General features: G+C 43.3%; 1 protein-coding gene across 1 annotated transcript; it reads left to right on the forward strand.

Moving 5' to 3' along the window:
- The first annotated feature begins 15,193 nt into the window (after window positions 1–15,193).
- LOC117866909 (premnaspirodiene oxygenase) lies at window positions 15,194–18,394 on the forward strand. The gene is made up of 3 exons (XM_034751205.2): window positions 15,194–15,710; window positions 16,882–17,322; window positions 17,445–18,394. The coding sequence occupies exons 1-3, from the start codon at window positions 15,216–15,218 to the stop codon at window positions 18,060–18,062; spliced, it is 1,554 nt and encodes a 517-aa protein (XP_034607096.1). The 5' UTR covers window positions 15,194–15,215; the 3' UTR covers window positions 18,063–18,394.
- Window positions 18,395–26,665: the final 8,271 nt, after the last annotated feature.

The raw sequence follows: 26,665 nt of genomic DNA on the forward strand, positions 1-26,665 counted from the left end.
GGCGGCTCCACCAGTTAGTCCCGACCACGGCGTCTCCGACGCCCGAGCGATAGGCTGAGGCTGCGGCTGCGCCCGGTGGCGGGGTTATGCATGCGGCGGCGGCGGCGGTTGGTCGGCATGGTCAAGCGGCGGTCAGCGGTTTCTCGCCTGAAGCCCTAACGGCCTCCAACCTCTGTTGGTTTGGGCCCAAGTTCTGCGCTGGGGCTGCCGCGATCGTCCGCATGGGCTGTAGCGACTCCAAAGCTGGTTCCGGTCAAATTGAAGACTGTTGCGGCCCGACCTGCGTTTAATATTTTCATTTATTTTTCAGCAGCAATTTACATTAAATCCCCTTATTTTAGCATGTAATTTAGCGCTGAATTTTAAATGAGAAATTCTACGTCTCTAAAAATCTGTTTTAGTCTATGATTAAAACAATGACTGTATGGTTGCGTATCTCGAACCATAAATAAATTAGCTATTTGCTGCTGCAGGATCTTTCATAATTTTGAAAAATTTGTATGGTAGAGTGTTTACTCCTTCAACTCCTGTACCACATTTTGGTTGATTTTGTTAATTTGGCAATTTACTTCATAAATTGAAAAATCAAATTCTCTTAATTAAGCTTTACTTAATTAATGATGAATCGTTGCAAAATATACTACATGTCCTCAACTTGGGATTGAAAACATGAGATCTAGCCATTGGCTGCAATAAGTTCTTCTCCAAATAATTTATTTGCCCTGAAACCAGCTTTTAGGTAGCAAATTATTTGCCCATCACTTAGAGGTCTACATCTTAGGATGATTACTTACACATGTTCTCCCAAGTAAATGTTTAGGAGATATGAGTTTGGTCCACACCTCTATGGTGATTACCATTTTATTTTTGAAATTTGGTCAAGCACAGGGTAGTGGAGACCTAATCATCGGCTATGTTATGTTCTTTTAGAATGTATCAGCCTAGAGACCATGCTTTTAGGCAGCTTGATACTTGCCTACTACTGGGAGATCTACTCCATTATTTCATTACATGGAGACTATCATTGTGTCCACCAATTTTCAAAAATGACTCAATTATGGGGTTCACCTTCGTGATACTGCCAATTCTCAACATAAGAAGGTATAATATTTTTATATTTTGCATCAATATTACAACATCACCATTGTGGTTCTTAATTTACCTACCATAAATTAATTGTAACTAGTGGTTATGCCATGCTAGGGATAATTACTTTAATAGAGTTCGATGGACTCACCCAATGGGCTTGATTATCCTACATGTGCATTAGATATGAAGATCACTTTTGCATTCCATGAACTACTAAATGTGATTAGTGAACCCCAATATGGGGATCCACCTCTTCACATCTCGAAGAAGTGTGATGCTCTCTTTCTATTAAAGTTCTACGTCCATATTATGGATCTCACACATGAGTACCTATTGGAAAGGAACCTATGTGCTTTGTGGCTTACTCTTCAAGCACACAACGAATAGCAAAGGAACTCATAAGACCTACTACCTTATGATTAGAACTATGTAAGTCTCCAATATTTTTTAAAACATTGCGGACTACAACCTTGCTATTCATAACATTTGCTCGTAGTTAAAATTTTGCAAACTATCAGCATCATGTCTATTCATTCAAAACACATGATGAGTAATATGATAAACTTCTTTTGAAGAATCATCATCAACGCCCAATTTGTGTGGCGCCTCTCTCCTAAGGTTTTAGGTTTTAGAATAACATTGAGAATAACAGGAGGTTCAATGGATTGAGACTCCTGCTAATCTATGAACACAACTGATAAATGCAAATACAACAAGGGGGCAAATGTCCATGCTCACTAGAAAGAGATGGGCAATGAGAATGACAACTTGTCATAAATATGGTTACACTATACAATTTGATATAGTGTCGTATGCCCAAGGACCTAATCCTATACCATAAGTCCCTAATGGATGCAAAGTACTCATCAGAGCCAAGATATGAAGCACCCTTCAATCTTCAATCTAACACAACACCAGTGGTTGGTTGTTTACTTGTGGCTCCTATTGGATCACTTAACAACACTTCTATTTCGTAAGAGGACCACACTTTTGTTGGATGACATGCTCATTGAATACTATTCAAATGATCCACTTTGAGAGGATGACATGCTCATTGAGTACTATTCAAATGATCCACTTTGAGATTTCACATAATCTCATTGTCATTGATGTCCCATTTATTAATGTTGTAATTTGTTCAAACTCATGCTATTTGAGTTGAATAAACTTATTCATAACTGGAGTTCTACAAACTCGGTTGTGATTAGGGGAGTACGGACTCATGGGTTTTGAGTTGTACAATACCTATATGTGTTGGAATGCCATACCTTCGTATTGGATGTTCAATACTATGTTTTTGAATAATCGATAAGAATTTTTATCAAATTCTTGTCCTATATAGACATATACAGGAATTATTCCAATTGAGGAAGAAATGTGCCTTGTGGCCAATTGAACCACAACCTCTATATCTAGGGAAATAAAATATTCTTAAATTCCTTTGAAAAGAGGAGAGAATGTTTTAACAATTGCTCCATGCGATGTAATGATAGTCCACTATCATGCTTCATATGGTACTAGAGCCATCAAGGATGTTTTATTATATCCTGATTTGACTCGTATTTTACCAAATTATAGAGATATTCGTAAGATTTTATTTGATGTGGAAACACAAGATGAAAACAACAATTATGGCACATGAGTTTTGAAAACAGTTTCTCTTGGATTGTATTCTACATACATCTTCCCATACAACATGTTGCATTTGATATAATTTTCCATGCCGTTGATGCATACCACATCTAGTATGATCGATTCGGTCATTCCATTATTATTGGGATGAAGTGAAAAATTATAGGCAGTTCTATTGGTCATGATTTTTCGCATAACATGGATACTCTACAAGTACCACTGGGAACTAGATTTTAAGTCCCTCTTATCTTAAAATCAGATCTGAATGTCTTAATTTCCTTGAACTCCTTCAAGAAAACAAGTGTGGTCCAATACAAAGATTGTATAGACATGTAAGGCATTACATGGTTCTATGGTGCATGTACATGATGACTTCCGGTGTGTCCTACTGGCAACACAAAACTATGCACTAATAATGGCTCAGTTTCTGAGCACATTAGCCTACACACTACTGGATTTACCTTTTGCACTTACAATGATGGTTGTATTGCCTAGGTATTCAGAATTATATTCACAATGAATATGATGAATCTATGATTCAGACATTTAAGATCACCACATGTCCGTCACTAATGAATTGCCATTTCCAACATCTTGCTGGAGTCAGGTAGTTTTACACGTTGTAGAGTTCCTCTATGCTTTTACTATGTGGGAATCCATGAAGTATTTCCCATTTGCGTACATTGGGTATGTTTTCTTCTAAAACATCCCAATCTCACCAGCGCAGCATACATCCATGGGCACGCATGAAACTGGGGATCTATGTGAGATTTCACTCTCCGTCGATCATTTAGACCTCCTTGTGAGGATCTATTTATACCCAGTACGCTGGCTATATTTTAATCATGAGCATTTCCAAGCATTAGTGGGATATTTCAAGTACCATAAATAATGCCAGGAAATTTATTGGAATGCATTAAGAATTTTAGGCTCAGGATCCTGTACTAAAGCTGAACCCTTCTGTTTCAATGATTTGCAAAAAATTACGAATCAACTATCATATGCATTTACTATGAGGTGTCATAAATCTTACTAATCCTATGTAGTGCTAGAAAGAGTGGTAGTACCATGTAAAACCATTCAACTCCCTGTTACAACCACTGTGGCTATAAATAAGAGGGGGAGAAGTATGATCAAAAATTGGGATTAAGCTACTTGCAAGCAACTGAAGGCTAGACCTTCTAAGATAGTAAATGCAGACCAACCTTTTGTTGGCAACCAACCTACTGTTGGTAGACACCTAAAGGATTATGATTATCCTATGAATGGAAGGCATTCACGACCTAACTCAGTGGTGCACAATACTGAGTCTGGGATATCGGAAGCCCCAGATTCTCATTTCGAGAAGTCATGATGAATCATAAGGGTGCATAAGATATAGACATCATGTCAACTAGAGAATTATGTTATTTAAAGGCTACATATGTTGGCACCTCTCAGCAAATTGTATATGTGCTCCAAGTGGTCCAATAGACCATGGCCCTGGCAGAGCACCTCCATGCTCAAACTGGACCTTTTAGAGTGATGCAATGAAGCAAAGATAGCCTCGCTCACCTGAAAGAAGTGTTTGTACTATTTCCAAAACTTCATGGTATCTTTACTATGGATACAAATTTGTTTTCATCCAGAAATGGATTTGGGAACAATATGGTGGTGAGAAGCAAGGCTAGTAGCAATAAGGGTTTTACGCAAAGGCCAAGCATTGTTTTCAATGCTATTTATTCTCCTATACTATGAGTCATAAATTTCTGATATTATACTTATGGGTAGTAAAATCATCTATCTATGAAGTTGATAGATGTAGTGACAACATACGCCTATGTAGTCACTGGATTCTGGTGTATTTGTGGAGTCCAGAAGGAATCTAGATACTTAATCCCCAAACACAAACTAGAAACATATATTATGTAATGCTTAGAAAGTCACTCATGTATTAAAGCATCCTAGTCGAATGTGGTACAATCGACCTAGTGAATCCCTCCTTTCGAAGGGATACACGAAGAATTGTATGTTTAATCTATGTGCCTGCTGCACGTTTCTAAACATACATTACTTATCGGCGGAGTTTGAGATGGAGGATATGAATTGAACCAAATCTCCTTTTGAGATTTTCAGTTCAAAATCTCTTCTCTCAAGAATCTTGGATATGAAGTTGTCTATATCCAAAGTGAGGGGTATGGGTACCCATGGGTCCCCACCGATTAGGATACTACCAGACTTGACAAGTGGGCTTGCCCAACCAGAACGTGCGGGCTAAGGACATGAAGATATTTGGAGCAAAAGTCAAGGAGGCCGGATGATTCAAATCGTCCCAGATATTGTGGGATACGTATTGTAATCCGATTCAGATTACCTTCCATGTAACAATCAAGTAGATTAGATTCAAACCAACTTGTAACCCTAGGTCGTCAGCCTATATAAGGCAGCAAAGGACACCTCCCGAGGGCATCTCAATTCTCAAGCAATACAAACCACCAAAATACTGGACATAGGGTATTACTCTCTGGAGGCCCGAACATGTCTAAACCCTCATGTTCTCGTGGTCACCTTTGAGTTCTTGGTCTCGCAATCCTCTCTGCCTACAAATCAACCTCTTGGGTAACCCTCTGGTAAACTACCGGGCTACTAAATCCGACAGTTGGCGTGCCAGGTAGGGGTGATTGTGAGATCTTCCTTAGCGAGCTTGATGGCATTCCGCCCCGGCGTCATCTTCCCCGAGGGCATGAAGGACTTTCTCGCCAACCCGATCTAGCTCCGCTTTGGGAGCATGCTGGTGGACTCTGACTCCACCGCCTCCTCCACTAACTCGGTGTCTGCCGCCAGCTCAGCATCCGTCGGATCAACTTCGATGGAGCAAGGTCTTCACCCGAGAATCATCACGCCGCTTGTCTAGCAGGTCGGCGATCTCTCTCTCTTAGAGGGTCCTACACATCCTTGCTGCGAGCCGCCCACCCACGTCCTCCGACCTGATCACGAGGCTAGATCGTATCAGCAACACCATCGCTGAGTGCATTGATCTCTCCGAGGCGGCACTACACTCAACAAGGTCGGCGTAGGGTCCTTCCCTTGCCCCCTTTGGTCTAAGGAACTCAACTGCCGTGTATTCTGCGAAACTCGCGTAGTCTCTTCAGATCCAATCTGAAGGCCCACCCGAACCCACCCAATTTTTGGATTGTGGTGAGTTCCAGATCCCTCGCATCGTCCTGCCTCCGAACCCTCACGGAGACAACATCCAAAGCAACTCCACCATGCCAGATCGCGAAGCCTTTGTGGTCTCTGCCAAGGATCCACCCAAGGATGGTGAAACCTCTTCTTAGGAAGCATGTCGTAATGCCAAGAACCAAGAACGTGCAGTACGGTACCACCAGGAGCAAGCTGACACCAAGCAATCCTAACAACCTCCTGCTAACACGGGAGCCGAGGCGGTAGGCGACCCACCACGCGCCAACAACGGTGAGAACTGTTGGGATACGAGGTAGGCTACGCTAGCGCAAAACAAAAATTTTCTACCGCGTAAACCAGGAAAACTGCCGTATATGAATCACGGGATTACCACTCGACGCACAGGTGCGGAAGTTGTAGAATCGCGTCGGGGCAGCGAAGTCGACCAGCGTAGTCAAACACGTCAACGTCGAGCAGCTCCTCAGCAGCTTGTCCATGTACAACGAGGTCCTCCTCGTGCCGCGGCTCGTCGTTGGCTCATCGTGGCTTGTTGGCGGCTCGTCCGAGTGCTACAGGTGCAACACCTCCAAGGTATCCACACGTGCAGGGATGAAGCATCACAAGTCGGACTGCTAGGTCCGCGAGTTGCAATGGGGTGAGGGTGCGGGAGGCGCGGCGGCTATGCTTCCGCGAAAAGGTGTCCCCACTAGGGCGCCCCCACCCCTCTAATTATAGAGGTTCCTGATGGGTCTCAGGGTCCAAGGCCCATTAGTACTCCTAAACCTGATCCAATTTGGATCACATCCGAATTGGACTTCCAACCCCTTAAGTGTGTGACCCTATAGGTTTGGATACGTATAGACATGGCCCGAGTACTCATACTCAGCCCAATAGTTGGTAGCGGCCTCTAGCAAGATGTGCCAACTCCTATACGCACACGAAGATCATATCAGACGAATCGTCACAATATCACGTATATGCTATTCCTTTTGCCTCATGATATTTGGTCTAGCTCCAAGCTGACCACTCTTTCTCGATGCCGTGATTCAGAATCCCTTTCTAGGTTAACTCTTAACCTCACCTAGCATGGCCATGCATTTCTGGATTCGATCACTCGAGGGGCCCAGAGATATCTCTCTCAAATAGAGAGGGGCAAATTCCATCTTGACTGACCATGCCTCATAGCATACTTCTTGACAAACTCGAAAGCTACCTTTATGACTACCCAGTTACGATGTAGCGTTTGATAGCCCCTAAGTAAGTCGATCCACATCTTGAGTACATGCGACAGACTCAGGTCTAAGGACAAAGCGTACACGTTGTGTAAAGAGAGAACCACTTCTCGTGTTGGGTCAGCCCTAGCACATGTCTCCACATACGCCTACATTATTAGTTTGACATCTCCGTGTCCATGACTTGTGAAACATAGTCATCAACTAATACATGTACTAGTCTAATATTCATGTGTGTCCTCACATGAACTCCGACTAGGGACAACTTTAGAATAACCATACAAGTAAAGAGTTTCACATACAATTCACATAATTGCAAATCAATTCAAGTAGCCTTTAGTTGATATTCAAGGAACACAATATAAATCACAGATACAAATGGAATATCATCATCTCTATGATTGCCTCTAGGGCATACCTCCAACAGTCTCCCACTTGCACTAGAGTCAATCTAGAAGACATCTAATACCCATAGCTCTTACATGCGCATCATGCTTAGCCTGCGGGAATGGCTTTGTCAAAGGATCAGAAATATTCAGATCCGTATGTATTTTGCATATCTTGATCTCACCCCAGTTAACAAAGTCTCGAATGAGATGAAATCGCCACATTACATGTTTGTTCTTCTGGTGGTTCCTCGGCTCCTTTGCTTCCGCAATTGCCCCATTGTTATCACAGTAGAGATTCAATGGGCTGGACGCATTCGGGAACACACCAAGCTCAATAAGAAAATTACTTATTCAAACACCCTCCTTCGCATGTTCTGAAGCCGTGATGTACTCGGCTTCTATCGTAGAATCAGCCACTGTCTCCTGCTTGGAACTCTTCCAACTAACAGTATCACCATTTAGCGTGAACACAAATCCTAATTGTGACTTTGAATCATCTCTGTTGGTTTGGAAACTAGCATTGGTGTAACATGTTACAACGAGCTCCTCCTCACCTCCATAGACGAGGAACATATATTTAGTCCTTCTTAATTACTTAAGAATATTTTTCACCGCTGTCCAATGACTCTCACCCGGATCAGACTGGTGTCTGCTTGTCATACTTAGCGCATATGAAACATTTGGGCGAGTACTTATCATTGCATACATGATAGATCCGATAGCCGAAGCATATAGCACTTTACTCATGCGATCCCGCTCATCAGCAGTCGAAGGACACTGAGTCTTGCTGAGATGTATGCCATGTGACACAGACAAGAACCCTTTCTTCGCCTCTTCCATGTTGAACTGTTTCAACACTTTGTCAATATAAGTATCTTGGCTTAATCCTATAAGCCTTCTCGATCTATCTCTATAGATTTTGATGCCCAGAATATATGACGCTTCCCCTAAGTCCTTCATCGAAAAACTATTTTTCAATGAAGTCTTTACGGACTCAAGCATAGGAATGTTATTTCCAATCAGCAATATGTCATCCACATAAAATTAGAAATACTACAGAGCTCCCACTTTCTTTCTTGTAAACACAAGACTCTTCTTCGTTTTTGGTGAAGCCAAACCCTTTGACCACTTCATCAAAACAAATGTTCCAACTCCTAGATGCTTGCTTCAATCCATAAATGGATCTCTGAAGCTTGCATACCTTTCTAGCATTTTTCGGATCGACAAAACCCTCGGGCTGTATCATATACACGTCCTCAGTTAAGTTTCCATTCAAGAAAGCTGTCTTGACGTCCATGTGCCATATCTCATAATCAAAATATGCAGCTATAGCTAGAAACCAATCTCTAAAATTAAGGAACCAACTCAATCTAATCTTATCTCTAAATAACAAATTTAATCCTAGGGCTGCTGGGAACATAACCGCGGATGACCAGTACACCAGCCCTTCAATGGGTTGGGGCTGCTCCATCTCATGGGCCCCAATGGGCTGCACATGACAGCTGACATCCTGCAAGTCCATGTAATAAGTCAATGACATGATGGACTACAAAAGCATGGGCAACAAGAAGCTGCTAGAAAAAAACCTTTGAACAGAGGTGGAAAATTCAGAATGAAGGTCCTACCTGTGGATAACTTCCCAACTCTGAACTTGGCACATATCAATGCAGGCACACCTCTGCAAGAAACGGCTTATTTCCCCAGCTATCAGCAAATGTAGTAAGACCAACTATCTGTACAAGAACGAGCATTGGAATAACATTTCAGTCAACTGTATTGGTAGATGCCTCTTACTCAGTGTTGCTCATCTATCGTGTTTTGAACCTTTTTGGATGCCAGGAACTTCAAAGGAATAGCATGATGCCTGACATTTCCTTGCACATTGTTTGTTTGTAATACAATTGCTGAAGGTAAGAACATGCCTTTTCGGCCTGCTTGAAGTGACAACTATTTGGACATGAGCCTAGTTTAAGAGATGCTAAGCTACAAGTCTGAATCAATAGCTGCTAAGCTACAAGTCTGAGTTGAAATAAGCTAGATTCTCCATTGTGCATAGTATTAATTGAAATGTGCTAAAATACTTTCTGTCATCGAAGACAGATCTAGTAGGACTGAGCAAAAGGAGCTTGTTGGCATCGAAGATAGTACAATGAACTGAAGAACTGATAAAAATTTTCATGAAGCCAGGATAGATCCAGATCAGGTGAAGTGTCAGCACAGAAGGAGGAGCTGGCGTCAAGCTGTTCAGACGGAAGAGCTGGCGTCGAGTAAGGCAGGCGGAAGAGGTAGCGGAGGGGGAGGTTGTGACGATGGAGAAGCTGCGCAGGAGGTGGTGGCGGAGGAGATGGCAAGCAGGGCGGAGGAGGTGGTGGTGGTGGCGGAGGAGGTGGAGGCGGAGGCCGGCGGAGCTGCGCAGGAGCCGGTAGTGGGTCCGCGCAGAAAATGCCTGGGAGGCAAGCCTCGTGAGGCACGCAGGCGCGTGCAGACGGTCAACGCAGATCCGCGTGAGGCAAGTTGTGCATGAATGTTAAAGCAAGTTGGACGGCTGGGCGATAAGGATGCACCAACCAGTTGTGGGAATGATTTTTTGCAAATACATTGCATGTATTTATGGCGCGAAATGTTCTCGAGGGCAAGAAAATATTTGGCGGTAAACCAGAGACAGCTTTAGGCCCTGTTTTTTAGTCCATTTTGGCCCTTTTGACTAAACTTTAGTCCACTGTTTTTATGCACTTTTAGTCCCTAACACCTAGACAGGTGGACTAAAGTTTAGACTAAAGACTTTAGTCCTCTAGTCCACAAAACTGGACTAAAGGGTGTTGGGGACACCTTGCCCCTCATTTATTACCCTCCCTCCCATCCAGCTCTCCCTCCTGCCGCGTCCCGCCTGGCCCCTGCCGCCCTCCCTACCTCTGCCCTCCCACCTGACCCCGCCGTCGCCCTCGGTGACGGGTCCATCACCTTCCGCTGCCGCGTGATGGAGAGGCTGGCAGCGGTGCTCCACCTCTCTACTGTGGGCACCGTGGCGCGTCCCGCCAAGGAGACCCGCCTTGCGGCCGTTGTCGCCGGCCCGTCCGCGCGGTGATGGGACCGGGATCGCACCGGGCTCGACCTCCGCCTCCTTGACACCGCCCTCTCCGGCCCGCTCCGCGGCAAGATAGCCGACGCCGTCGCCCTTGCGGCACCCTCCGGTGGCGGGGGTGAAGGAGGGGGAGAGCCGCCCCTGCCAGGTGCCCGCGGTCGATCGCGCTCTCGGCGGAGGAGCTCTTGGCGCGGGGCCGCGTGGTGGACTTGAAGTCCTCGTCAGTGGGGAGGAGCGAGTCGTTGGGGATGAGAAAGGTGGAAATTAGGAGGACACGGGAGAGGACCCTCAGCGGCGGAGGAGGGGTGAGTCCTCGCCGCCGTCGGGGGCATCGTCCTGGTCGGAGGACATCCTGGGTCTGGGAGCGGCGGAAAGGGGGCGGTGGGTAGAGTGGTGGATACAGGGGTAATATCATGTTTGTTCAACAATATTTATGGACTTTAGTCCATGAAACCAAATAGGGTATAGACTAAAGGAACCGTACACCACCTTAGTCCCTAAAGTGCCAAACATGTGGACTAAAATGTGGACTAAACCCTTTAGTCCTCTAGTCCAAGGGGGGTGGACTAAAGTGGACTAAGGGCAGTTCCAATGGGACATTGATGATAGTTTCTATCCCTCTTAATTGTCATGCCAACTAAGCAATTTGCTGATGTGGCAGTAGATTTATTATGGAGAGAGAGAGAAACCATTTCTTAGAGAGGAAACCAAGTCCTCACGTGCACCGATGGGCCAAGAAACTAGCGAATCTGCATTGGGGAGACCCAAGTATTTTCTTCTTACTTACTGCCGGATCCTTTGCGCTTGCATCGCTGCTACCCATCACTCGAGCTCCTTTACATGATGCACAGAGGATCTAGTACTAGAATGGAGAATGATTGGTTGGATTTTTGTTTAGATTCTAGATAAAAAAATTGCATTGTGAAGGATGATTTCTTGATACAATATCCTAGACTATGGAAACTAGGTTGGTTTCTCCCATTGGGAGTGCCCTAAAAGTCCTGGAAGACACCCCTGTCCCTCATTTATTGCCTATTCCCACCTGTCATGAACCCTCCCTTATGCATTAATTAGGGGTAATATCATTTTTGTTTATCTGCATTAATGGACTTTAGTCCCTGGATCCAAACAAGGTAGGATAACTTTAGTCCATGGACTAAAGGAACCAACCAGGAACTTAATTTTTCTTTGTGGGTGGAGGGAGATGGGTCAACTTGAGCTATGGATAGGTCGGTTTGCATGCTAGGGCCACAGCTGGGTTGACTCATGCAGTGTTGCCGCCTCCAAGGAAATTTGCATGTGCGTCAATCTAAGCTAAGGTACGAGAGGGGATGTTCGTGGGTGCCGCTATGGCGAGCGGAGTGATGAGGCCGCGTTGATGTCCCAATTCAACCGGTCAGGGGTGGTAGTTTTTGAGTTGAGTGGCTACCCGCGTTGATGTCTCAATCCAATCGGACGAGTTTGGTTTCTTTTCTTTTCTTTGTTTTACTTTCCAATCTGGAACTCCTTTTTTTAATATAGTCGGCAACTCTCCTGGTTCATTTCAAAAATATAAGTTAAAGGTACTTGAACTGTGGCGCGCGCCGAAGGGGATATGGCCGCTCTCCCGTACACCGGAGGGGACGCGGCAGGGTGGAACTATGCCGCTTTGTTGCATTGGCGTTTTGTAGGTTATTCACAGCACGAATCACAGCCGGCGTTTTGTGCACTAATATTTGTTCAATTTCTCCGTCCAACTTTGACAAGATTTTTGCAACACCAAGTTTTAGCACAAAAAAGTCACCAATATAGATATATTTGTATTTAAATGTTGCAATCTTTTATTTTTTATAACATAAGCTGAACACAATACACAAAGCATCTCCTATTTCTGTGTGGAGCATGATCCATAAAAGGCGCACAGAGCAACCTTTTTAAACAATTAGATCCTGTCTTGAATATTAATCCTACATTCATTTCAAAATTCGGAATAGAACAGTTAAGTTCTTGCACAAATGGAAAAGTTAAGAAAAATCCTTTCCTATCCGTGAAGCCAGCTGAGCATGTAAAACCTATATTATGTTCGCTCAGATCAATAGTGCATGGGACTAACGAGGACTGAGGACAAATGGATCTTGAAAGGGCAAACATAGCAATACAGTTTTGCACAGAGAATATATCCATGCTCACATAATATATTTTAGGATGCTTCGATCAGAGAATATGATTAGGAGTATAATGTATAATTAGGAGTTACTCAGCCAACTCAAAGACTGTCAATTACTTAAAAAGAAAACAGTTCATTCGTGTGGTTCAGTGAAAAAAACGTGAAATGCGACATAGTCAGTCGTAGAAGACTTGCATCATGCCCTACGGAAAATTTACTTGAAGCAAGGTCACTGAATGATAACCGAATCCAATTAGGATGGATCAGCACGAGCAACATAGTTTGCATGGAGAAATTTAATATGAGAAAAAACCCATGCCTTGCCTAATAACAGATACTGATTTCTGTGGAACAGAGGTCTCAGTGATGCATTAGCATAAGGAAGAAGTCCATATAACCACCTCACGTGATATGGACAGTTCAGGGGGTTCGCGTACCTGGTTTGCGAAGTTCCGGGGTGTCAGTTAGACAGGTTCATAGTTTGGGGTTGAATTCTAGACTCAAGGAATAGATGAGTGGGTTAATATGGACTTCTTCCTTTTTTAAATTTCCTACTGTCTTTCCTACTGTACTATTGGATACTGTCTTGTATCCATCTGATTGACTGAAAGTGACATGGTGCATCTCTATTTTCACTTGGTGAGTAGTTTATGGAACATAATTAGTTGTGATCACTATATAATGAAATTCTGAAATTGAACTCCTGGATATGACTCTATGATGAACAGTTTGCCATCAAATTTAAGTTTAGAAAATTGAACCTTCTGTTGCTGGTCATTTGTGTCTTGATATTATTATTCTTGTGGTGTTGCATGAGAGCTAAATAGCTTTTCGATATACTACTTTATTATTGTTCTCAGTTTTGGCTAAAGATCATGTTGAGAATGAACAGCACCCTTGCGGCCTTGCCAAATAATTATGAAACTAATATCTGTTAACTTGTCTTTTCATGGCAGAACAGGTTAATGTTAGAAGGTGAGTGGATGTTCAATGGCTGGCCACTCCAAGATTTTCCTGCTAATGTAACATTGTTACATGGCACACTCAAGGTTGTTTTGTGTGTCCAATGCTTGCTACAAGATATGGCTAGAATCTTTTCTACGATCCCTTCTTTGTGTATTGGTATCTTCTGCACATCTTAATGGACTGGTACATTTGGTTGCTACCTTTTTAACTTGTACATGGACATTGTAGGGCACTCGCAAGCTGAAGATGGAGAATGGCGCTGACGAGGCTGGAAATGGTACAAGTAGACTTGATGATATCCCTACCAGTTTGGAAACTCTTAATGGCTTTTGGTGTGATGTATGGACTAGTAATATTCTCATGGATATGTGTTAAGTCAATTTCATGTTTGGGACCAATCACTAGCTTATGGAAATGATATTTGTATCAATGTGTTCTCGGTAAAAAAAGGTATTTATGCATGTCTACATGTTAATTGAGATTATTGATTCTATGAGTAGCTAGAATCTTGTAATTTATTGATTATCGCAAGCATTATTTTTTTGTTGGCACTATTCATTTTCTTGGTGGTTGGCAGACGTGGTTCTAGCCGGCCGAGGAATCATATTACCTTGGTGGTCGATAGAATTTCGTTGGCGGTTGGGGCTGCCAAGTGAAGTTATTTACTTGACAGTTAGAACGTTTTCTTGGCACTTGGCAATTTTGATATCATCACAATTTTCTTGGTACCCTCATCACCAAGGAAATGATCCTTGGCAGCAAGAATCTAGCCGCCAAGTGTATTATTTTTCCTTAGCTTTCTACGCTTGGTGGGTTTTGCTTGGCAGTCAGCCGCCAAGAACAATTACCTTGGCGGTAACCGTCAAGGCAATTTCAGTTCTGGTAGTGTCTAGACGCCAAACGACAGAGATGGCAAAGATCAGGGCGATTTGGATGCGAACAAAGCTAAAGAATTCATCACCCTCATTGTCACGGCGATTTGGATGCGAACAAAGCTAAAGAATTCATCACCCTCATTGTCACGGCGATTTGGATGCGAACAAAGCTAAAGAATTCATCACCCTCATTGTCAGATAGCTCTTGGACGATTTCGTCCGGGTGGAAACCACCCCGATCGGCCATCGTCCTTGTCTTTGCCGCTGATCGTGATGCGCCGTGCTGCCGTGACGTATCTCTTAGAAAAGCAGATCATATGCCACGACGTTGTCAAAGTGATTCAAGATGTGTTGGCTTTGGAGCATGGAGCGGCAGCAGCTCAAAAAAAAAAAATCAAAATTTGTGGATAGCAAGTTATGGGTTTCTAGCTAGTGTAACGGCACTGATCATCATGTTATTCACTAATGGTGCAAAGTCCACTACCAGTTAAAAGGCATATTTCAGCCTGGTCCCACCACGTTGAAAACTCATGGCCGTGTAGCTAGCTAGCCAGTTTTCAACTAGGTGGGACCCCCGCCACCCGGCCTATAAGAAGGATCTCTTGGGCACCAAAGCCGAGCACACAGCACCGAAACAATTACATGTGGCCATCAAGTAGAAAGATAATCATGATAGTTCCTGCCATGGACCATGATCTCTTCTTCCTATGCTCTGCTGTGATCTTGTCTCTCTTGGCCATTACCTTCTTTCACCTACTGAAGCCGTCTCCGCGGCTTCCGCCGGGGCCACGGAACCTCCCGGTGATCGGGAGCGCACACCGGCTGGTGGACAAGCTGCCGCACAGGGCGCTGCGCGACCTGGCCGACGTGCATGGCCCGCTGATGAGCCTCCGCGTTGGTCAGATACCGGTTGTGGTGGTCACGTCCAAGGAGGTCGCCCGCGAAGTGCTCAAGACCCACGACGCCATCTTCGCAACCAGACCAAAGCTCATGGCCGGCGGCATCGTGGCCTACAACTGGGAGGACATACTCTTCTCCCCGACTGGCGACTACTGGCGGAAGCTCCGCAGGCTCTGCAACCAGGAGATCCTCAGCGCCGATCGCATCCTCTCCTATCAGCATATCAGGGAGGAAGAGGTACGTTCATCATGGACCATGGTATATCCATCTATCTACCACGACTCCACGAGCCCCTACGTAGAAGAAGGGAAGAAGAAATACATCAATACACATCAATCCTGCATGCTGGCACATCGTTCCGAAATCCTCACTATACATTCTTATCCTCCTCCACGTGGTCTCAAAGCCGCGAATTTTGTCTTACGGACTTGTCATAGTTTCTTTATGGATTTCAATGTCATGTTCATTATTTCAAGAATACGATCATTTTCACACGATTGTCCGAATTTTCTAAGATTTAGTTATTTAAAACTTAATAACATGGTGCATACGTATTAAAAAAACACTACTTACCATTGTTTTTGTAAGGGCTATTTTTTTCCCAAACAATCTAGTGTAAACAAATCCATGTTTTACATAGTAATTTTGTGCAGACCAACAAATTTTATTCCAAAATTTTAATTAATCAAGAACACATACAATACATATTTCTTACACGTATATGAATAAGCACATATAATAAGTTTTAAAAAACAGAATCAGGAAAATCAAATTATCTTTGGACTCAAATTTATAAATTTAGGATAAAAGTAGGAACCAACATGCGTATATGCTGCAAAAGACGTTTTATTAAAAAAAAAATTCATGGAGTCATTGGAGTTCAATGTAATAAATATCATTCAGAAAGTGAGGCAATTGATCAAAGCTATGCAACACATTAGGAGAAAAAGGTAAATTTGGATGGTATTCTTCAATGAATGGGTGGAACATAGGATCTTTAATGAAATTATGTTTTCATAGGATCTTTGAATGAAATTAAATGAGCAAGTGGTTTACTCAAAATTTGCATGAATATATAGAAAATTAGTAAGAAACTTTTGGCACCAGTTTCCAATGTTATATTTTGGTGTTGCTTTGTTTATTCCTAGCGGCATGGTAATGTACCTACGATAGAATTTATACACCAAATTTAAAGTGAAATTCAAATATGCTTTGTGCCACCCAATCTCTTAACTGCCTCGCAAGAGATGTTCGAGAGAATCAGTGAAAATATGGACAAAATCATAGCATTGTTGAGCACAAGGAACAGACCAATGTCATTAATTTCTCTTCACGACAAGGTGCTCCAATGCTAGTCAAGTTCAAGGAAGCTAATTAATGCATAATCTATGTTTCAATTAATCTACAGGTGCTGAACCTCATAAATGATATCCGTGCTGCTGGGGGATCAACACCATTGGACTTAACCTCAAAGCTCCACAGGGTAACCAACAGCATCGTCTCCCGGGCGGCATTTGGTATGAAGAGTAGCAAGGTGGATGACTTTCTAGCAGCCATCCATCAGAGCTTCATCTATTGCTCTGGCTTCCAAATCCCAGACCTCTTCCCTAGCTTCACCAGTATTCTCAGCTTTCTCACTGGCATGGGGAGGAACCTCCAAAGCATTCATGAAACAATAGATGGCATCCTTGAGGACATCATCAGCGAGAGAGAAGAAATTCTCAAGCACGGCTCGGCCAACCAAGCGACCGCAACAGAGAAGAATCTGGTGGAAGTTCTTCTGAGCCTCCAGGGGAATGGAGACTTTGGCTTCCCGATTACCCGTAACACAATTAAAGCAATCATCTTGGTTAGTGACTAAGCTACTAGCATCTAAATTTTTAATGCCTGATAATTCATCTAATTAAGTTGCACATGTTTATATGATCTACTAACCATGTGACTTTTTCTGTTTTATTTATGCATATATAGGATATGTTTGCTGGTGGGACAGATACATCTGGATCTGCAATGGAATGGACAATGTCAGAGCTCATCATGAATCCTAAGGTGATGAAGAAGCTGCAAACCGAGATCAGATCGGCATTCCATGACAAGAAAATCATTACCGAAGCTGATCTCCGAGGAAGTGACCTCAAATACCTTAAATTTGTGATAAAGGAAACTCTTAGGCTACACCCTCCAGGCCCTATTCTGGTCCCACGAGAAAGCATTGAAGCTTGTGTGATCAATGGATACACAATACCAGCAAAAACAAGAGTAATTATAAATTCCTGGGCCATCTCAAGGGACCCACGATACTGGGAAAATGCTGAGGAGTTCAAGCCAGAGAGGTTTGAAGGTGCTTCCATTGACTTTTTTGGAAACAATTACGAGTACACACCATTTGGATCAGGAAGAAGAATGTGCCCTGGATATAACTATGGCTTGGCGAGCATGGAGTTGACTCTGGCACAACTCCTGCACTCATTTGACTGGAGCCTTCCAAATGGAATCAATGAAGTAGACATGAGTGAGGTAGTGTCGTTAAGTTTGCGTAGGAAGGCACATCTTTTGGTGCTTGCAACCCCTTATGCATTTGATTCCTAAGAAATAGTAATCATGCACGTATGAATGAACCCTTGCGGGAGAGCTCGCCGTCAGATGGCTAAGCAACTGAGGGGTGCAGACATACTACTACAGTTTAAGGTCATGATATCAGTCATTTGTCTTTAATAATGTTTGGGGTAGTAAAAAGGTCATAATGATGCGTGAGCATAGTTCGTCATATGGATGATATATGTACTATGATGAGTAACAGCCAACAAGTGTAGTTGGCAGGTGGGCACGGTGCATGCGAGTTGTTACTTGGTAGATGGGTTATCTGTACATCTGTGCATTATGCAAGGTTGAAACGTGGATATGATGATTATGTTTGTTAATCATGTTTGTGGATGTACTCCTCGATCCTAAATTACTATTCTATTCCTTTTGGCCTAATTTGGTATTGAGGGATTATATATGTGACTAAGATGGAATCATTCAAGGAATAAAACGCTAACCCACCTCCTCAAACAATGCCATGGCCTTCAATCAGCTCTGATTAGTTTTACAATAACCAAGTACTCCCAAATGACTGGACCGTCGATCTAATGACATATTACCTGTAACGAGGTAATAGGCTTAATATTTATTTTATGTATTTTTAAATCCGAACATGACAGCTGCTGCACGTTTTCTCCCCTTCCTATCAGGCTTTTGCAGTTGGGAACTCGATGCTCAACATCCAGTTGTCTATTGGTCAAATGCCCGACCATGAAGGAGCGAAGAGAAATGGCCGACAGTATACCTTGGCTATTTGTTGTTCCTACTGTACATGTAGATGGCTGACGATCTTAAAGCGCTGGGCTATTGTTAGGGACGGCTAGAATAGGTTTGTGCTGGCGGGTGTGATGGTATCGCACCAACTAGTAATTTTGAGCCAGCACAAATGCCGCATATGCTGACGGGTGCTCGCCCCCTAGCACAGACCGCTCCTGGTGGTGTGGTTACAACACCCGCCAGCACAGATGGTTTCTCTTCTTGCGGGTGCTTATACCGCCCGCCAAGAATATGTATTTTCCATTCAATATATTATTTCCTATGAATTATTTATTATTTATTTATTATTTCTATTTCCCTCTAGTTTTTACCCGTCAAATTGAAATATGTATCTCCAACCACATAACAACAAACTTGAATAATAAATAATTTACATTATTAAAAAATACATCGTACATAATATATAATTCACATTATTAAAAATACAATATTTGGAATAGAGCTGTTCTTTGCCATGCTTATATTAAAACTACTATGCCCATCTACGAAGATTTGTGCACTCGTCCGCCATCAACACGCCATCTTTATCAAAGAATGCTCCATCTTCAATACAAATCTTGCGTACGATGAACCTCACCATGTCCAAACAAATGTTATCGATTTGTTTATCTTTGATCTTGGTATAGTTACTACGGATGGTAGGTATCTGCAGCTAAACAGTAAATGAAGATTAGGATGTATTATCATTAGAAAGTTAGCACATGGCAGTGTATAAGAGACTTACATTTTCAGGGTCTGTCCGGTACCTCCCGTTGTTTTTCATGAACTCGCACACGTAATATCCGCATAGCATAAAGTCAGGAGGTTGCTTGTGGCACTGCAAACAAATAGAAAAATGATACAGTGATGAGTTGTTATTAATGACAAGTCTTCAATATATGAAAAAAGCAAGTTTTTATGTTCTTATGTATTTATGATATATTATTTTTATAGCTTTCATCCTTTTTGGATTGTGGGGCCTGTTTTTTAGTATGCTAAGCTTGTACGCTCTTTGAGCATACAAAGATAATAGTTAGTAATACAACTTAGGTGCATAGAATATCAACATGCATATAAGAACTGCCAAGTAATGTCTTACTTTTGTATAATGTCTATAAAATCCTTGTACCTATCTCTATCATAGCTGGCTGAGTCAGAGACAACTGCTTCTCCTAGCTTAGGTAAAATCATGATGCAAATCTAATGATCACTGCATTATATTAAAATAATTTATATTATAGATGGCATTAAATAGCACCTATATATATATATTAATTAAAACTAGCTTACTCAAAATCGTAAGGAGCCATGATATGTTTCTTGTCAGGCCTTTTCCGAATCACTTTAGAAATATATACAGACACTTTGTGCATTTCTTCTCTGTGGGCTTTATTTTTTGTAGCATCTTTCTCTGCTTGTGTCTCTGCTGCATCTATTTTTGCTTTGATCGTTTTCGCCAATTTGAACATGTGCTCTGGCTCGCTTATTTGTGCTGGGCTAAGGTACGCTACCTTGAACCTGCCTTGCGTCAATTCTTCCTCCCTCCATTGCATCCTGCAGAATAGGTCGCTCAGGTACTTGACATAAAATACGTATGTATTTAAAACTAGTGTATGTGGTACATGTGGACTTATAAGCACCATACGGAAATGAGATTCACGTCGAGGCGTTGTTGACGGTAAAGTTTGTGCAAATCCTCGAAATCGATCATAATCTGGTATGGGAGAATGCCAAGAAAAATCTTAGTTGGGACATGCGCGGTGATTGCTTGAATGCCTTGCTTCATTGCATTCATGATCCATCCATGTAGCTTATTCAATTCTCATGGGCCCTCCAGCAAATCCTACCGATACAAGAATGGTTTGCCATGCTCATAATCCATTGGGACATCATCTGACGCAAAGAAATTGAGGTTTTGATCATTTTTCTTTTGCTGAGAGGCGCTGCGAGTTACAGATTTTTCACCGGGAGATGAAGCCTTCTTCTTCAATACGTTTAAAACCTTGTCGACGTCTGCTGATGGAGCCTTTTCATATGTGATGACCATGCGAGGTACCGCTGGCCTCTTGGGAGGTGGAGATGATAGAGAAAGCAATATTGGATCATTAACATCTAAATCATCTACCCATTCATCGCCTTCTAGTGCTGATGTCCCATCGTCCTCATTGAGAGCTTCTAGGACAGGTGATAGATTGGCTGCTCGTCCTCATTGTTAGCTCCTTGCACATGTGATAGCGTCGGCTGCTCTGTGTCAACATTTGAATCTGGAAAGGGTAGTTCTTGGCTCGGCCTTGAGGTTTCTGGTGGTTCATTTAGAATGATATCTCGACTATCTCACAATATGTACTGGTTCATCGCATCACTGAGAATCTCAATCCCCTCATCAGTAGGGATGTCTATCTCCCACAACTCAACTGACACCGTAACAACTTTCACCCAGGTGTATTCTGGTGGGGGTGCATTTGGGAACACATGACCCATTACTGCCATGCTGATTGTGACCTCTCGAAACTTATTTTGTTTCCTTCCATAAGGTATATCCAACTTGCATGGTGTATCCACTTGTATGTCATCAATGGGATACCTCATGTTTGCAATGGAGCCAGCACTACTCGGAGCAACGAGTCCTGTCTGGGCAAGTAGCATGGTTGGTTCTGCCTGTCGTTGACCATCAGATATTTTCCAGTCAGCCATTATCTGGCAAGTAGCGTGGTTGGCCAAGAACTCTAAGAATTCCTACTTAGAGATTTCTCTCATCTTATCTTCAAGGTTTTTCTTATAATGGTCACGCTTCCTATAGCTTGCTTGGTTGTTGGGGAATGGTTTACCTCAGGGCAATGTTGATGACATCCCTCGAAATCGCCTAGAGGGCTCTATGGTTCCGATCACGATGGTTAGCTGATCTTTCTCCCTATCGGGTCTCAAAGATCCTTCTTTTGCGCCTCGGCGAGCTGTGCCAACCTCTCGTAAATTAGCTCTATTGAGGGGTGTTTGAATTTAACCTTGCTGTCGGGTGCTACAGTTGGAATTAGAGCTAGTACCCAATTCCTGTTGCGCTCATCCAAGCCTACAAACATATCCGGTAAACCAGCTCTCCTCCGTTCTTCTTCCTCTCTCCTCCATTTAGCAATCTCGGCAGCCTACCCTCCCGCACCCAAGTGATGGGGGTTCTGGGCGGCTTTCATAGCCTTCACGGTTTTTTTCTTCACTCAGGTCTTTTGCTTCCAACATGTTCTTCTGTTGTTTGAACTCTTTCTACATGTCTAGAGGAATCTTACCGAAGTCATCCCTACCATTCTTACCTTTCTGTACATATTCTTTATTAAGAGTAGACCTCCAATTCCTAAAACATCTCCCAAGGAGGCCCTCAGCAAAGTTTCTTGTGAATTTCTCTTGACCTTCAGGAAAAGTGAACCTTCTATTTCACCGTGGCCCATAATATATCCTTTGTAGTGGTAGGCACCTTCTTCCAATTACTAGTCATGATCGATGTCTGCAATTTATCTATGACAATAGCACCAAATATGTTCCGAAACCTAGCAGGTATCCCCTCAGGTAATATGGGCTGGCCTTTGGCGCTAAGCTATTCTATTACGAGAGTACCTTTATCAGGGATCTGGTTTCGGCTTTGTTCCCCACGTTTCCTTTTCAGATTACTACTAGAAGTAGTTGTAGCTGAAGTTTGTGGTGCAGAGGCAGCTACCTCCTCTTCATGCAGAGTAGATGTTCTATAACATCATGGCAGGGAATGCAGTGGGGATTGGTCATCATTCTATAGAGAAAACAATAGCTAGAGTTTAGTTCTTCATGTGACCAACATACATATCACGTGTATATGTATGTGCATGCGATATATACCTGATGATTCACGGTTAGATCGTATTTAGGGTCATCTTCTTCTAAACGCCTGCGAGGCCTTGGTGGGCTTGGTTCGTACTCAGGTTTAGTAGAATACAATCCATGCTCGTCGGCATTAGAATCGTCGTCCTCCTCCTCCAAGGATTGAACATTCGATCTAGGCTGTTGTTCTCCCCCATCTTGCAGTGGAGGGTGGACTAATTTTGTGGCATCTGGTTCCGTGACATTGTTCTCATTGTTGGTCATGTTGTTCTCGTTGTTGTCCATGACTTTTAATATGCAAAATTGTAATACTTGTAATTAATAATTATTTCTATTGCAATGTGTATACATAAAAATTATTTCTATCACAATTTGCATACATAAAAATTATTTCTATCGCAATTTGTATCCTATATACATTAAAAAATTATTTCTACAACAATTTGTATACTAAATCCAACTATTTTTCTATCACATATTATACAAATTTATTATTTCTGAAAATTGCAATCAATAAATAGTTATACACCAAATTTTCCTATCACAATATTCAATACAATAATGATAATTGAATTAAATTAAAAAACAACCGTCGGGGAGGTGGCTTGGGAGAGGAGGAGGCGCAGTGGCTAGGGTGGATGAGGCGGCGCGGCTTCCTTGGGCGCCATGGAAGGGGGTTGGCGCGACAGGGGCTTGGGGAGGACGACGGCAGCGGACGGGGAGGCCGTGGCGGCGGCTGGCGGGGAGGAGGGTGGCGCGGGGGCAGCTTGAGTAGGGGGAGGCATGGTGGCATCCGGGAGGAGGCCGCAGTGGCACTCAGGGAGGAGGGGGCCGTGTCGGGTTGGAGGAGGCGTCGGGGACGGGGCCGTGGCGACGCTCATGGAGGAGGGCCGCGGCAGCGCATAGGAGGATGGTTGGCGGCGCACGGGGAGGAGTGGCAACATCGGGGAGGAGGCGGCGTGGGGGAGGGGTCCACGGCGACACTCATGGAGGAGGGTCACGGCAGTGCACGAGAGGAGGGTGGCAGCGCTTGTGGATGAGGGCCGTGGTGGCGCATGTTGAGGGGGCCGCGGTGGTGCTTTGGGAGGCGCAACGACGCACAAAGGAGCATCGGCGACAGCGTCGAGGAGGGTGGCGGTTCCCATGCAAAAATTTGGCCTGACAGTGTAGTGAAACTATCATGCCGGGACTTATAAAATTTGGTGCCCTGGTCGAGCGTTATATAGGAGAGATCTGTGCTGGTGGACGCTAATGCCCTGGTCACGCATTAATAAAATATAAATATGTCAAACAATCATGATAATTTGCATGTAACCACTTTACCAATGCACCAAAATGGATCAAAAATAATAAGACAATTTTGAGGTAGTGCAACAGTACTTCCATCCCAAATGGATATCCAAGTCATAATCACACTATAACTCATGAGGTGCTTCAACCTATAGTGACATGTGAACTAACTAGTCAAAACATTTGTGTTATGTATGAAAATATATTTTTTACATTAACTATATAATATTTATATTCAGGTGTAGAAGTTTGAAACAATGTCGAACTCATTTAGCAAGTATTTAAATCTTTTTAAATTTGGTGAAAACTCTATGCTAGCGGGTGCTTAATGCAACACGCCAACATAGATCATTTGTGCTGGCGGGCTCTAATGTCACCCGCCAGCACAGAGGAGTTGTGCTGGCAGGCAGTGTTAGTGCCCACCATCACTTATGCCTCGCTAAAAAATCCTATCATTGTGAACAAAAATCACACCGTCAGGCTGCCCGACTCCGCCGTGGCCCCCGAGCGTTGCCGGCCTCCTCCCAAGCGTCGCTTGTTCCTCGCCGGGCTACCTCCCCGAGCACCACCACCTCCCTACCGGGCCACCTTTCATCCCCACCAGGCTTCCTCCTTCCCCAAGCAGCGCCTCCTTCCCAAGCGCCGCCTGCTCCCCACCGGGCCGCCTCTAGCCGGGCTTCCTCATCCCCGGCAGGCTACCTGCTCGAGTGCTGGCTCCTCCCCGCTAGGTCACCTCTCATCCCCACTGAACCGCCTCCTTCCCCAAGTGGTGCCTCGGTCCCGAGCGCTGCCTCCTTCATGTCGGGCCGCCTGCTCCCCGCTGGGCCGCTGGCGCCTCCTCGCGCCGGGCCTCCTCCTCCCCGAGTGCTACCTCCTCCCCGACCGACGGTTGTTTTTTTAAGTAAATCCATTAAGGGAAATGGATTGACTAGACAAACTTTAAATATGTATTTGATTATTAAATTTGATGCTTGTCTATTACCAATTTTAGGACAATAATTGTTTCCTTTTTATACTTTTTTATAATATATATCATTTTTGTGCTCAACGATATAATTGTTACATTTTTCCATTTTTATTCCATGCAATTGCAACATGGTAATAAATATATTATGATTAGTTATAACAATGTACATGAGATCTAAACCAACAATTGTAAATTTCTTCAATTATTTTAGACAATCTTTTATTCTGAGCATTTGGTGAATTATGATGTTTTACGATGTAATTTTAATTGAAGTTGATGTTTGTGGAACCACCTATATCTTATTACAAATTTATTTGGATAGTCTAACTATAGCAAGTGGAAGTTATTTTTCCCATGGTGGTGGCAGCCGTGGTGGTGGTGGCCGTGGAGGTGGTAGGGGACACTACATGTCCGAGGAGCCACCTTTGACTCATCATCCATAATTTCACTTCACTAATGCCGTATTTGACTTGCCATAAGGCGATTGAAGCAAAGGATTAGTTCGGAACTTAGAAATTTTCTTTTCTTTATGTAATTGATTCTGTACTACACATGAATAATTTCTAAATTTACTTATATACGATGTAGGTTATCAACCCAATTAGATGGTTCAACGATGTTGTCAAAGATTTAGATACGATGTAGGTTATCAACCCAATTAGATGGCTCAACGATGTTGTCGAAGATTTAGGTGGTACTTCTCCTGTAGTGCCAATCATTCACGAATCCAGCTAAGTCACTTTTATAATTATTTTAGATAATTTTTCTAGCTTATTTTTCGCGTGAAGGGCAATGCGCCGACTACTGATTTTTGTACGCCTGTCGAGAGAAATTACCCTCTAGAGCGACACTTTGCCAATTATTCTTGGGGTATGTTAACCGATAGCCATGGGCTTGGTACACCAAATTACAGAGGCTATAGCCATGGGCTTGGTACACCGAGTTCCGGAAGCTCCACGAATAGGCTTGGTACATCGAATTTTGGAGGCTACGACCACGGGTTTCCTGTACTGAGTGCTGGAGGCTTGCAGCGGCTACACCCTAAGGAGGCACAAATCCTATGCGTGGCAAACACACGCTCTCCTTGCCAAAAGACAAAAAAGTCTCAATGACTACTTTACGCGCAATCGTGCAGTCTTTTTGTCGCAATACCAACTACTTATTTTAAATATCTTCTCTTAGCGGTCACTAATCTACTCGAGTAGAACATGCCTCAGATCTTCTATCATGCCTAAATGCTAGGATGCGAGAAAAAGATCTCCTTAGCAATAGTGCCAGTACGCGTACACGAGATAAAGATCTCACACGCAGTGACAACGGCTAAACAGGGACTGGGAGCCTAAACATAACAGGCTAAATACTTGTGAAAATATGGCCGAAACAAAAGCACGACACACAACATTTACATTCATCACTGATAAATTTCAGTAGTTCCAAATTCTACAAATATGCTACATAATGTATGCATCTCTTTTTGCAGGTCAAGCTTCGACGACAACTCTCAAGGACGCTCAACATACCTACAATGGCTCCGCTAGCTCTCAGGCTCGGGGGCTAAGCTCCAATTACTACTCGGAATATCTCCAATGACTTAGCTAGCTTGCAAGCTCGGGGGCCAAGCGCCAAATAACTACTCAACATGGTTTCTATGGCTCACTTGGCCCATAAGCTCGGGATCTAGACACCGCAATACAACTCGGATAATGATTTAAATGAAGGCTGATAAGCTACACCCAACAGTTGATTTTTTTCAAGA

Source organism: Setaria viridis, chromosome 8, assembly GCF_005286985.2.
Source record: "Setaria viridis chromosome 8, Setaria_viridis_v4.0, whole genome shotgun sequence".
In the NCBI taxonomy this organism is placed as follows: domain Eukaryota; kingdom Viridiplantae; phylum Streptophyta; class Magnoliopsida; order Poales; family Poaceae; genus Setaria; species Setaria viridis.